Source organism: Ostrea edulis, chromosome 6, assembly GCF_947568905.1.
Source record: "Ostrea edulis chromosome 6, xbOstEdul1.1, whole genome shotgun sequence".
In the NCBI taxonomy this organism is placed as follows: Eukaryota; Metazoa; Mollusca; class Bivalvia; order Ostreida; family Ostreidae; genus Ostrea; species Ostrea edulis.
In genome coordinates this window covers 61,964,304-61,977,388 of record NC_079169.1, presented here as the reverse complement: position 1 = coordinate 61,977,388, position 13,085 = coordinate 61,964,304, and the positions used below count along the sequence as shown (strand labels likewise).

The following is a 13,085-nucleotide window of genomic DNA, read 5'->3' as shown; positions in this document are numbered from 1 at the left end:
AACAACGCACAGAAGTTAAAGGTATTATAGTTCTGTTTGGTACAAAATGGCAAAATTCTAAAACAGTTTGCAGTATTATATAGCCACTCCTTCCTGTGAGGAGGGAAATAATTCCTAGGTATAGTCTTGATACCTGTAATCAAGTAAATGTTGACATTTACACCGAGTCTTGTTTTAATCAAGAACTGTTGAACGCAGCAGTCATCAAAGCTCGTCGATCCGTAAAGTTTGTGTGATTCCACGAATTCTTTGACGAAGAGATTCCTTCTGCTCCATAAGATCTTCTTCTATTCGTTTAGCCTGATGAAGTAAATCATCAATGAAAGATGGGATATCCTCCTCAAATTTTTCTCCTTCGCTGTAATGAATGAGTACATGTTAATATTGAATATATGTATTTTACATAAGAGAGAGCGCATGTGTAGTCAAATTCAAGACATTACCGAAATAATTCCAACCAGTGCATGTACACTTTCGTTGATTTCTCATTCATATCTGAAAAAGAAAGCGCATTTAATAGAGTCATGTGATATATGTACATTTAAATATTACAATTTATCAAAACAATGATATGATACCTTTGATGATGTCTGCAATGCTCTTGTTTGAAGATGAACTGAGGTCTTCATTATTATTTACGGTTCCGTCATCTTTAGTTTCTTTGGAAAATGATTCAAGATCTGATGTCTGAGACAAATGGGAGGCTGAATTTGAATGGTCGTTGAAAGGTTGGGAAATCCCAGATTCTGTGAAAGAGTGTTCACCTAAAGCCTGCGATACTGCAAAAGATTGGTCGTTAGACCCAGGTAACCGAGAGTCTTCGTATGCTTCGTTTGGATCTGAAACTTGAAAGTCGCTTCCACTGAACCCACTTGTGTCGTACTGGTGTGTTGGTGTAAAACTCGGGTCAGATAGCTCGTCAGATTCTGCAATGACGAGCGAATCATGAAAATTAAAAGTGATTACAATGCGCTTCATAAGAAATTAAAAGTGATTACAATGTGCTTCACGAGAAAGGAAATTATTCAATTGTAGCAATATTTGAATTCAAACACGCAACTGATTTTGTTTTGTTTTTGTCTTGTTCAACAACACCGAGCAACGATTAAAATCGTGCTTTGAATAACATACCAGCACTGGATAACGTGTATGCGTTTTTGCTGACGTCATATTGATAATAGGGAGAAGATTTTGGAATATCAGGAGTTGTCGGCGTCACGAAACCTTCGTCCTGGAAATATGATAGTATACAAATATATGTATATGATAGTATATATCTCGGAGATTTATATGAATGATATAGAACAAACTAACTTTATATTTTGACGAAGAGAACTACATGTAGTACATCTTTATGTACATTAATATAATTTCCTGATACAATCTAAATCTGCTCGTGATTCTAATCTATAGGTACATGTATCTGACCACACAGTATGTCATACATGCGTATATATACAATCGATATTATATTGTCAGCACCTATATACATGTAGCATTGTTAGCCGTCACCGTGTAAAGATTATGATGGAGCTGTTTTGTTTCAGTTCCAAAAATCATTGCATTTTTAATGTATCCATATTCATTTTTGATTGATTACATCAACTTTACGCCTCCGTTTCGGTGATCCGTCATTGTAATTCTCATCGATAACGTCGTCTTTTTCGTCACATTCTTTCAGCGACTGAGTTTTGTCTGTAGTGAAGTTCATTTGAACAAAGAAACTGGAAGAGAAAATTTAAATACAGTGCTAGTATGCTGGCTACATTTGGAAATATATGTGCATTTGTATTTTGAAGTCTTTGATAAAATATGTTACATGTGTACGATGTGAGTCCACTTTGATCCATAGGTACAGGAGATTAACCCAAGTATTTGTTAAAAGCATAATTATAATTTCCTTGGCTGGCGAAGATGGAGTTATTTACCAATTCATACAAAACATTTCAGTCATCCTTATCATGGGTACATGATAGTAAAATCAGACGAATTGGTATCACATCTAATGCAGTGTATTTCTTGTCTGTTGGGTTTCATACGAGTTATTTAGTGTAGCTATGAACAATCTTAGACATAGTTTTGAGGGTTTATGAGGTGATAGAGAAATTGAAGTACACAATTATTCTTGCGTAAACTGTACCATTTATTCAATGTACCTAGCATCTTGTTATGCATACATTCGAAAAACTAAACTGTTATTATGTACACTTTAATACATATACATTGTAATTGTTTTCCATAGCTGCTATCAGAACTGGGGGGAGGGGGTATACATGTACAACAACTACAAGATGTATATATACATGTAGTTATACCGGAGTTGTTGCATAGAATTTTCCTCAGAATGACGGTCCTGTTGTTATATCTTCCCGGAAAAAACAAGCTCCAATAACCTCTCCAGGTCTAATATCCGAGCTAGAAAAAACAACCTCGTATTTAACAACAACAACCCCCCCCCCCCCCACCCCACCCATGACAGTGTACAGGCACGTAGAATGGGGGTTGAGAAGGTTTGGTTCTTTAAAATTGTTTTTTAATGAAATACATAGTGAAATAATGACTCACTTATGGCCAGGTACTTTTTACATCTATCTATAGACTAGATCTACATAAAATTGTTTTCTCCTAAACGTAAATCTGTAAAACATGTTACACTTAAAATTGTTCAAAGATTATAATCGATTTTTTTATACGTCATATATTGTAGCATCGTCGGTTACCCACGGGTGCTCCTATTCGATTCTCTCCATCATCACGCGTGAGTGGACTCAAAACCGTGGTTTGCGACGATGATATTGTAGGCTTATTATGTATACGACTAATTAATGAAAAATTAATCCGAATAACACAGGAGATGAGGACTAGGCCTACACACTACTGTCCGTTGAGGGAAGGGGATTCCCGGTTTTGTTGACTAGGTCTACTTACTTACCGTTGTCCACAAGCACCCTATGGTACCATATTTTAAAGATACGTTATTTATTTTTAAAACGGGTGCAATTTACTATCAAAATTACTAGGTTTAGTCCGAACCATATGGAGCTTCCTGGAATTCTGGAGGGGGTGGGGGAGAGATTTAGTTTCACAGACCCCCCCCCCCCCCCCCCCCCCCCCTCCTTATCACAAGACAAATACTCACCATCCTTATCACAAGACGGCCTGTTGAGCGTATGTGGTGGTTTGGTAGAATAATGCATATAGCGAAATTGTTCAGTTTGCACACCATAACCTACCTGTCTTCCTGTGTCGCCATAGCAGACGATCATAAAGAGTTCAGTTAAAGGGGGATAACTAATGAAAAGGAACGTCATTTAAAAAAAAGAAGATCTTTTTTGTCCAGACATATTATATAAGACTAATATACAGACAATTGACAAAAAGTACTCGAACGCATGAAAAATTCACCATAATCAAATAAGATTTATTGATTGGAAACCATTTCTATTTCTATTCAATTCAATTCAAATCAATTTATTGATTCACCAAACATGTTGGCATACAATCACGTTAAACAACATGAGATATATGATGATAATATACTAAGTACCAACAGTTCATATACATATTTAAATATATATACATACACACATACATATATACACACGCATGAATTTATAAGCATTTATAAGCATGAAATTCAAAAGTCTTTAATTTCTTCTCATGATTTTGAAATATAATCATAAAGGTTAATGATGTGAAAGCATACCATAAAATTCATTTGCATCTTTTTTGTGTTTACAGAAAAATATTCTCATCGGTTTTAATTTTAAAATCACAATGTAGGCTACTCGTCGAGCGTTTGTGGGTCAAAATGTAGATTACTGAATCTTTAGGTTGCTTGTCTAGCGAGGTATATAATAGGGGCGGATTCAGGAATTTTTGAGAGGGGGAGGGTTATATAATTAATTTTGGTTTTCAAAGGGGAGGGGATGTTACACCATCAAAATGCATTATTTTTACCTTTTATAAAGCATAATTTTCTGACAAACGGGGGGAGGGGGGGGATCCGACCCCCGGAACCCCTCTCTGGATCCGCCACTGTATGATTTGAATAATCCAAACGCTACCCTATTAGAGTATACGTCCCTTATCTAATCTATATCTCCGTGGTACAAACATCTTTATATAGCTTTGATTTATTCCTAGTATATTATATTTTATTGTAATATATATCACTTTATGTAAAGTTGCAGCGATCTATCGAAAATGATATAGCCTATTTTGTCATAATTATCGTAATGATGTTGTGACGTCATATAGCCATAAATGGCTGGAATATGGATAAGAGCTTTGGCACCAGTTCCTGATACAAGTAATACCACCTACTACGGCTATACTGATTGCGTACTTTTCCCTCATATACTGTATAACTTGAATCTTGCTAGGGAGGCAATGATATGGAAAGGTGAAAATTGAAAAAAAAAATTCTATACATCTATATACAGTGTATAATTTTTTTTGAAATTCCGGAAATGACGAACGATACATTGATTGATTGTATATTGTTTAACGTCCCCTTCGACAATTTTTCACCCATTTGGAGACGTCACCATTACCAGTGAAGGGCTGTAAAATTTATGCATGGGCTCGGCGCTTACGGCCTTTATCGTACCACACCTGCTGTGGCACGGAACCTCGGGTTTTACGGTCTCAGCCGAAGGACCACCCCATTTAGTCGCCTCTTACGACAAGCAAGGGGTACTGAGGACTCTTTTTGAACCCGGTTTCAGATGTAAACTTCGATTTGCCAGAGCAAACTAACGTAGAGAATTAGGCCTATATTGAATTGAATAAAATCGTCTCTCTCTTTAGTGTACAAACATTGTGTTTGCAGAGGCGCGGGATTCAAATGAAATACGGGATGGATTAAGGTTAGCATTCTTTAGAAATGGTACATTGTATTAAAATATTATATATATATATATATATATATATATATATATATACATGTATATATATATATATATATATATATATATATATATATATATACTACTCAAAATTTGATAAGGATCACTAGGTTATATGTGTGTAATTTACCACTAACATACTCAGAAACGTGTTTACTCAGGTTATGAATGAAAATTCATGAACGGCATGAACGTTTACCAATACGGAATGCTTGAAATCTGATAACAACACCAAAAGGCATTTCATTACAAAAAGTTAACAGCAAACCAGAGAAAGAATTACACAGTTTTTGGGGATAGTCCATCATTACACTTAGTCGATGAAGTGTCAATACCGGATATGGCCTCCCCTTGCATCAATGACGGCTTGACAACGTCGAGCCATGCTGTCAATAAGCACTCGGATGTTTCCAATGGGAAGGTTGTTCCAATCTTCCACGAGGGCGTTTCCGAGCTCTGCCAAAGTCGTGGGTTGTGCTCTACGGCGTGAAAGGGCAACCTGCAGCATGTTCCATACATGCTCAATCGGGTTCAAGTCCGGCGAGCGTGCTGGCCAGTCCATACGAGTAATTGTCTCCTGCTGAAGGTACTGCTCCACCACCCTGGCGCGATGAGGACGGGCGTTATCATCCACCAGGATGAACTCAGGGCCAACAGCACCAGCGTAGGGTCTGACGTAAACATCGAGGATCTCATCCCGGTACCGCACCCCCGTCATTGTTCCTCTCTCCAGGACATGAAGATCTGTTCTTCCATCCCTGCTGATTCCACCCCAGACCATGATGGAACCACCACCATAACGGTCATGTTCACTGATGTTGGCATCATGGAAACGTTCACATTGTCGTCGCCACACTCGGTGCCTCCTGTCTGTAAAGTCCAAACAATACCTGGACTCATCGGTGAACAGAACTTGAACCCAATCGTTCTGTGTCCAAGTGACATGATCTTTAATAGCCCAGTCCAATCGCTCCCGCCGGTGTCGAACAGTCAGAGGGACTCAAACACATGCCCTTCTCGAGTTGAGACCTGCATTGTGAAGCCGATTCCGTATCGTCTGAGTGGACACACTCACCCCTGAGGCGTTCAGGAGGTCGTTACGTAGGCTGGTTGCTGTCCAGAAGTGATGGCGTCGTGCCTGAAGAGCCACATAATGGTTTTGGCGTTGGGTTGTCGACCTCTGACGACCACCCCCATGTCGGTGTGCTGGTGTACCAAAAGTTTGCTGTCGGTTCCAGGCCCTGTTTACAACGCGCTGGCTGACGTTTAGTGCATTTGCAACGTCACGTTGTGAATAGCCAACGTCAAGCATTCCAATACCAGTGCCCAGTTGTTCTGTCGTCAGGCGGCGCCTTACACGTTGAGGGGGCATTGTGTTGATAAACGTAATGTAAACACTCAAGTGAGTTTGAAATTTTAGAAAGAATCAGACACCGATGCCCGAGTGAAAATCGTGCAATGGTAGCAAAAGCATAAACTGTGATGAGAAACGCATTTCCCATGGCATGAAATGCACGTGCAAGTTTGATGAAGACGTTTTTGATTTCACTTGGACACAATATTGCCAGTTATGCAGTTATTAATTTTTTAAACAGAAAAATATCTATGATCCTTATCAAATTTTGAGTAGTATATATAAGCTACATGTATATCATCCTCACAAGTCAAGGCTTTGTGATCACATACCCTCCACACACAAAACTTTTACTTGTGAGGATGCATGTATACAAGTTGTGCATTTATGCAATTTAACTCAGTCGGATTAAAAATTTCCTGTTTAATTATGTACTTTCCGAGTCGGATAGTGAACACCCCATTTCGAAATATTCATGATCCCCATTTCGAAATATTCATGATCACGTGACTGTACACGCGGAATTATTATGGCGACGTGAAAGCATGGACGGCCTGCAGGCTGTTGGCGGGACACATTCAGCGATAAATGAAAGTCAGACGGAAACAGGTAGAGAGAATCAATCTGAGCAATGGAAAAGGAGTTTAATTTCATGTTTAACATGAAATCACCATTCAGTACGACTACATACTATAAGCGGATAATCATCTCCCATGGTTTTTCTAATGATATTTTCTCGCACACTTGCGCACATCCACCATAAACATCATTCCTTAATGAATATGCATTAGAAAATTATCTTTTTCTCTTTACATTGAGTGGACCAGTACTCCTTTAATACCTGTATATGATTTGTCAAATCGTAATAATTTTTCATAGTTGATCATACTGACAATATTTTGGTCTGGTTTTTTTAACATGAACAAAATACTGTTTTAAAGCGGCATATATGCCTTTAAGAAAATAGGTATTTGAGAAAATAGGCGAGTCCTACATATACATGTATAATTTACAAGTCTTGAAAATTTAATTTCATTATTTTTTGCATGGTCATCTATATTTTTTCTATTACTTAGCCATTTTAGTCAGAAATGTGCGTATCGTATATGGACTAATTCTAATTTCCATAATGGATATGTAAATTCTTAAGTTGAACGACTTAGAATGGTAATAATTTTTGGGTCACTTCTTCATAACTACCATTTCAATTCTTTTCAAATTTGGTATGGATCATCCTTGGGAAAAGGGTAACAAAATTTGTAAACCCCTGCATCCCCAGAGCATTAGGGGCAGTGCAAAAACTGCCAACAATTTACCAATTTTCAAAAATATTCTTCTCTACAACCGCACATCTGTAAGAAAAAATAAATGGATAGTGATGTCGAGCAGGAAGGCCTCTACGAAAACTGTGTAAATTTCATGATCCCCAGGGTAGGGGTTCTAACTCCAGGACGGGGCCAATCTTGGTATACATTTGTATAATGTTTATGTATGGCATATAAATCTTTGCAATATTAAACAAATCTTGATTTATATGCGAAAATCTTTATGTATACATGTATTCGATAATCTTATTATTCATATGTGAAAATCATGATTAATATTCGGTAATCTTGATATTATATGCAAAACTTGTGATTTATATTCGATAATCGTGATATTTGTATGCGAAAATTTTGATTTGTATGCGCCGAAAAAGTGTATGTGATAAATCTTAATTAAAGTTTTCAATCGAATTGGTGCAAGCCCTACTACATCACTCTCGGTTTACACACTTAGTGTAGCGACAGCAATAACGGAGCGGATCAAAGATCTGATTTTAATCAGTTTGGGTTTACAACTACATATATTACATGACAGACCTATTGTTCATACTGGGTATACATATGGACCCCAATGAACAAAAGAACCCGCGATGAAGACCAAAACCCGTGATACACGTACTTGATTATATCATTATAATCAGCGATATTCCATTTTTGTATGAAATAAATTTAAACTGTCTATTACAATTTAATTCGTTTCTTGTGAAGTTTCCTATACGATTTTGCGACCGATTCCAATTTCTGGATACGTTACCAGACTATTCAAATTTCACTAAGTAAAGCTGTAACCTATTTTGATGTGTACTTATAAAAAATTAATGAAGCTGAACATCCTTTTACACCGGGAAACAAATTGTACCACGCTCAAAACACACACAGACACGTTATAGCTGAATATGCAATAAGACAGCTGAATTTCACCATGTATTTTAATTATTTTTACAGTAATAAAACAGCTCTGTACTAATGAAACTATTAAGGATCCTCGGGGTCCAACAGACAATGACATTTCCCATCAATACAGCGCCGTCTATCGGGATTGGCACAGTGCAGAGTCCCTATTCCCGGCACAGTGATAAATGTATTGTAATAAGTGCATGGGCAATCTGAAATACCAAGACGATAATCAAAAACACGTAATAGAACTTGCACGTTTTATTTCAAAAGGAGTAAGTGTCAAGATTGCTTGTACTATGTGTGGAAGCAAATTGTAGAGATTACACCATGTTTTTATATATCCGACATAATACATAAAACCTCATGTATCGAATACTAGTATTGGTTTTACTGTCAAGTTGACAGACACTTGCGTCTCGGTATTTTTACAGAGAAATAAAATGGTATGAAGGCTTGTTACTGACAAGAGTTTAATTACTGCAAACATTTTTTGACATAGGGCGTATTAATATTGCTAATCATGCAATCCTCAATATATTCCGACCACAATTGCAAGCAACACTTGGACTTGTCTTCAACAGCAATTACGCTTAATTAACCTTTTTCAAAGGTAAGAAAGTAACGATTGATTTGAGAGGTTTGTGATGTTTCAAGATACTTTGACAATTATTCAAACAGATGCTGACTTTGTATCGTGATATGTATCATGTATCCAATGAAAACCTTACCAGCAAGGACTTGTGAAAAGGATTGTTCTGTTGATAGAGTCAATGCCTTAGTCGTTTTTCGTGTCCCCGGAGAAGTCGATTGTGTTGTCGTTGACTGCGTTGTCGGTTTAGTAGAAGGTTGATCGGTGACCGCAAGTTTAGTTGTCGTTATCTCTGTCATTGATGACGTAATTGAATTCGCTTTTGTAGACTGTGTTGCAATGGACGCCGACGTTGATTGATGCATTGGTGCTGTTTTTGTTGTTGAAGGATATTTTGTAGTCATTGGACCCTTTGTTGAAGATCGTATTGTAGTTGGTTGTGTTGAGGTTAGTGGTTCTGTTGTGGATGATTGTGTCGTTGATGGAAATGGTGTTGTAGTTGGTTGTGTTGAGGTTGGCGGCTCTGTTGTGGATGATTGTGTCGTTGAGGGAAATGGCGTTGTAGTTGGTTGTGTTGTGGTTGGTAGGTCTGTTGTGGATGATTGTGTCGTTGAGGGAGATGGTGTTGTAGTTGGTTGTGTTGTGGTTGGTAGGTCTGTTGTGGATGATTGTGTCGTTGAGGGAGATGGTGTTGTAGTTGGTTGTGTTGTGGTTGGTAGGTCTGTTGTGGATGATTGTGTCGTTGAGGGAGATGGCGTTGTAGTTGGTTGTGTTGTGGTTGGTAGGTATGTTGTGGATGATTGTGTCGTTGAGGGAGATGGTGTTGTAGTTGGTTGTGTTATGGTTGGTAGGTCTGTTGTGGATGATTGTGTCGTTGAGGGAGATGGCGTTGTAGTTGGTTGTGTTGAGGTTGGTGGGTCTGTTGTGGATGATTGTGTCGTTGAGGGAGATGGTGTTGTAGTTGGTTGTGTTGAGGTTGGTGGGTCTGTTGTGGATGATTGTGTCGTTGTAGCTGCACGTGTTGTGTGCCCCTTTCCTCCTGTGTTATGTGTTACTGATTCTGGAGAAGTATACATAATAAACATATGTCTATGCATTTGTTCTACATATTACCATCTAAAACACGATCAATGATATGTGTAATATACAGTGTGTAATAAATTAATTATGACGTTTAGATGTAGCAGATATGTTATCATATTGAAAAAAAAATGAAATGATTTATTTTCATTTTCATTATCGGCAGCCGAGAGGCAGGCGACTGTAATGTTATGGTTTTAAAAAGACGACCACGATCAACTGCTGACCTGGCATTGTAAAGAGAAAAACAATAATTCAAAAGCCTTTATGATGGATTATTTTATCAAATAAAATTACAGTCGTTATATTGCATTTAATAACGATTTTGATAAATAGCGAGTGTTTTTTCCCCTGCAAATCGTTGGTGTCATTCTAATCGGGTCCAGTACATGGAATTTGTTAACTCGTACTATTTATTCTTGCACTGAAAGAGACAATTCAGATTAAATACGCAAGAGATTGTTCCACATATGATCAGTTTTTAAATCAAAACAGGCTACTGATAACAAGTTGATGGTGCAGGGGTTTCAACAGTCTCGTTTAAAGTCAGCATTTTGCAAAATTCTACGGTCGTTATAACAATCTAGTTGGCCAATACAACTTATTATTAGGTCAAATGCTGTCTAACGTGTTTCATACCGATTGTTAGGCCGTTCTTGGCGCACTGATCTTGACTACAGATAACTCCGTTTACCTGATCAAGATATAGGGCTCACGGTGGATGTGACCGGTTGACAGAGGATGCTTACTTCTCCTGGGCACCTGATCCCACCTCTGGTGTATCCAACTCTCTATTTTGTATTTCTTGTAGGAGTTATGAGATTAATCACGATTCGTTATCTTCACCTTTTTATCTTATTTAATTAATATTTTTCAATATTTATATGTTACCCTTTTCAAGAACAATCATATAAGAATATGGTATTGCTTTATACATGTATGTGTCATGTTTTTCAGCAGGTACGTATGGCGGCGTAATCGTGTCATTCTAATCTAGTAGAAAAAATGAAATAAATCATTTCTACGATTAAGTAAATCGTAGAAACCATTAAAAAAAGTCGTTTATACAGTTCGAAAATTCGTTTCTACGGTTTAGAAAGTCATCTCTACGATTTGAAAAGTCGTTTCTATGTATAAAAAAAATCGTTTCTATGATTTAGTAAATGGTATAAATGATTTAAATAATCGCTTCTACGATTTAGTAAAGCGTATATATAAACGATTTAAACAAGAGGCCCACAGGCCTTATCAGTCACGTGAATATCAGTTAAAAGTATCAGCTATGAATTCTATAAATGATTTTCCTGTTTTGCATATGTAAACTAAATTCTAACATTCAGCAGCTGTAAAAAAAAAAAAACAAGATGTGTTTTTAAAACACAAATGCCCCCGACAGTGACCATACTGATGAGAGACTCTACGTACTATATGTTATATTAACACTATAGTACTATTTTGGACACGTCCTAGAATCAAAACCCTGGGTTTGTGTAATTTCAAGTTTGGTACATGCCTTTCTGATTTCCTAATTATACATTTAGTTTTCATACATTATCAGCAAAATTAAAAATGATAAAGATGATAATCACTATGACAATTTTGGGCCCCCTCCCTATCCCCGGGATCATGATATTTACAATTTTAGTAAAGGGCTACCTGTTCCTACTAAATATTATTCATTTCGTTTCAGTTTAGTATCAAATGCATTAACAAAAAAGATGAAACTTCAGTGTTTTACTTTTACAAATAAACCCAAGAGTGGCCACGCCATGGAATCGAAGCATCTACAAAGGAGGTATGTTTATTTCTTTGTAGAAGAAGCTATTTATTGGCAACAATAACCCTTTTCTGCCAGAATACTGTATATTTCATTTCCTACCAATTTTAAAATATAAACTGACTGCAGGGGAGAATTAGCTTCAATCTTTTTCTAAATGTTTGCTTTGCATAGTATTTATTACATGGAATGGAAACCTCTAATTCTTGTAGAATAGTTATGATCGTTACCAAGCAGTTGCGGTCGAATTTGACGATTGCGTCAATAGGTATCCTTGTATATGTGATAGACTGATGTTTCATATGGTGGTTGTATCAATCTAGTTTATCATTGGGTCAAATGCTGTCTAACTTGTTTCATACTGATTGTTAGGCCGTTCTTGGCACACTAATTTTGACTACGGATAACTTCGTTTACCTGATCAAGATATAGGGCTCACGGCGGTTGTGACCGGTAGACAGGGAATGCTTACTCCTCCTAGACACCTGATCCCACCTCTGGTATATCCAGGGGTCCGTGTTTGCCCTACTCTCTATTTGTATCGCTTATAGGAGTTATGAGATTGATCACTGTTCGTTATCTTCACCTTTCATGCATAGCAATGCATATTGCATGCCCATTTATTTATTGAAGAAATTAATACGGTATATATATACATATATTGTTATTTTGCATTACACTTCTACAAATGAATCCCAGATTTACACCTTTCATTCAACCAACCTGTAGTTCAGTGTATTGATTTTTGAATGCTCATTTGCTAGAAAGGTCCAGAGTTAGCCTCAGGGCTCTAGTATATTATGGTCATAGTTATTTTGTATTTTAATTTAATTTGTGTTTTATTTTGTCTTATGCTTTTTGGTTGGTTCTTGTGTTTTCCACCAGAAGTTCTTGGACTTCTTTGTATTTTGTTTCACACCTTATCTAGCTTCTGAAAGTGTTGGCCATTTTTTTGTTGTTGTTGTTGTTGTTGTTGAGTTTTGGTGACTAGTATTGAGTTTATCTCATTCATATGGTGTCCGGATAGGGCCATTTGCAAAAGCGCGACTGCGCGTTAGTCACAACACGCCGTCACGCCAACAAGCAACGCGCCTTCGCGCTCTCACGCCAACAAGCAACGCACCTTCGTGCAGACAAGCAACGCGCCTTTACG

At 37.3% G+C, this 13,085-nt stretch overlaps 2 protein-coding genes across 2 annotated transcripts in view; both read right to left on the bottom strand.

Moving 5' to 3' along the window:
• LOC125645640 (uncharacterized) overlaps window positions 1-3,270 on the bottom strand; it is a 3,373-nt gene extending 103 nt beyond the window's left edge. Inside the window, exons 1-6 of the mRNA XM_048871283.2 lie at window positions 3,234-3,270; window positions 1,601-1,724; window positions 1,132-1,231; window positions 579-926; window positions 444-495; window positions 1-358 (exon numbers count right to left, since the gene is read on the bottom strand). The exon at window positions 1-358 is cut by the window's left edge and continues 103 nt beyond it. Coding sequence (XP_048727240.2) covers window positions 205-358; window positions 444-495; window positions 579-926; window positions 1,132-1,231; window positions 1,601-1,724; window positions 3,234-3,253 — 798 coding nt within the window. The 5' untranslated portion in view covers window positions 3,254-3,270 and the 3' untranslated portion in view covers window positions 1-204. The remainder of the gene's footprint in view (window positions 359-443; window positions 496-578; window positions 927-1,131; window positions 1,232-1,600; window positions 1,725-3,233) is intronic.
• A 5,204-nt stretch (window positions 3,271-8,474) lies between these two features.
• LOC125647296 (probable basic-leucine zipper transcription factor S) lies at window positions 8,475-10,389 on the bottom strand. Its single transcript, XM_056141948.1, has 4 exons — window positions 10,383-10,389; window positions 10,189-10,191; window positions 9,215-10,106; window positions 8,475-8,695 (listed from the first exon to the last, which is right to left on the bottom strand). The coding sequence occupies exons 1-3, from the start codon at window positions 10,387-10,389 to the stop codon at window positions 9,352-9,354; spliced, it is 765 nt and encodes a 254-aa protein (XP_055997923.1). The 3' UTR covers window positions 8,475-8,695; window positions 9,215-9,351.
• Between the last annotated feature and the right edge of the window lie 2,696 nt (window positions 10,390-13,085).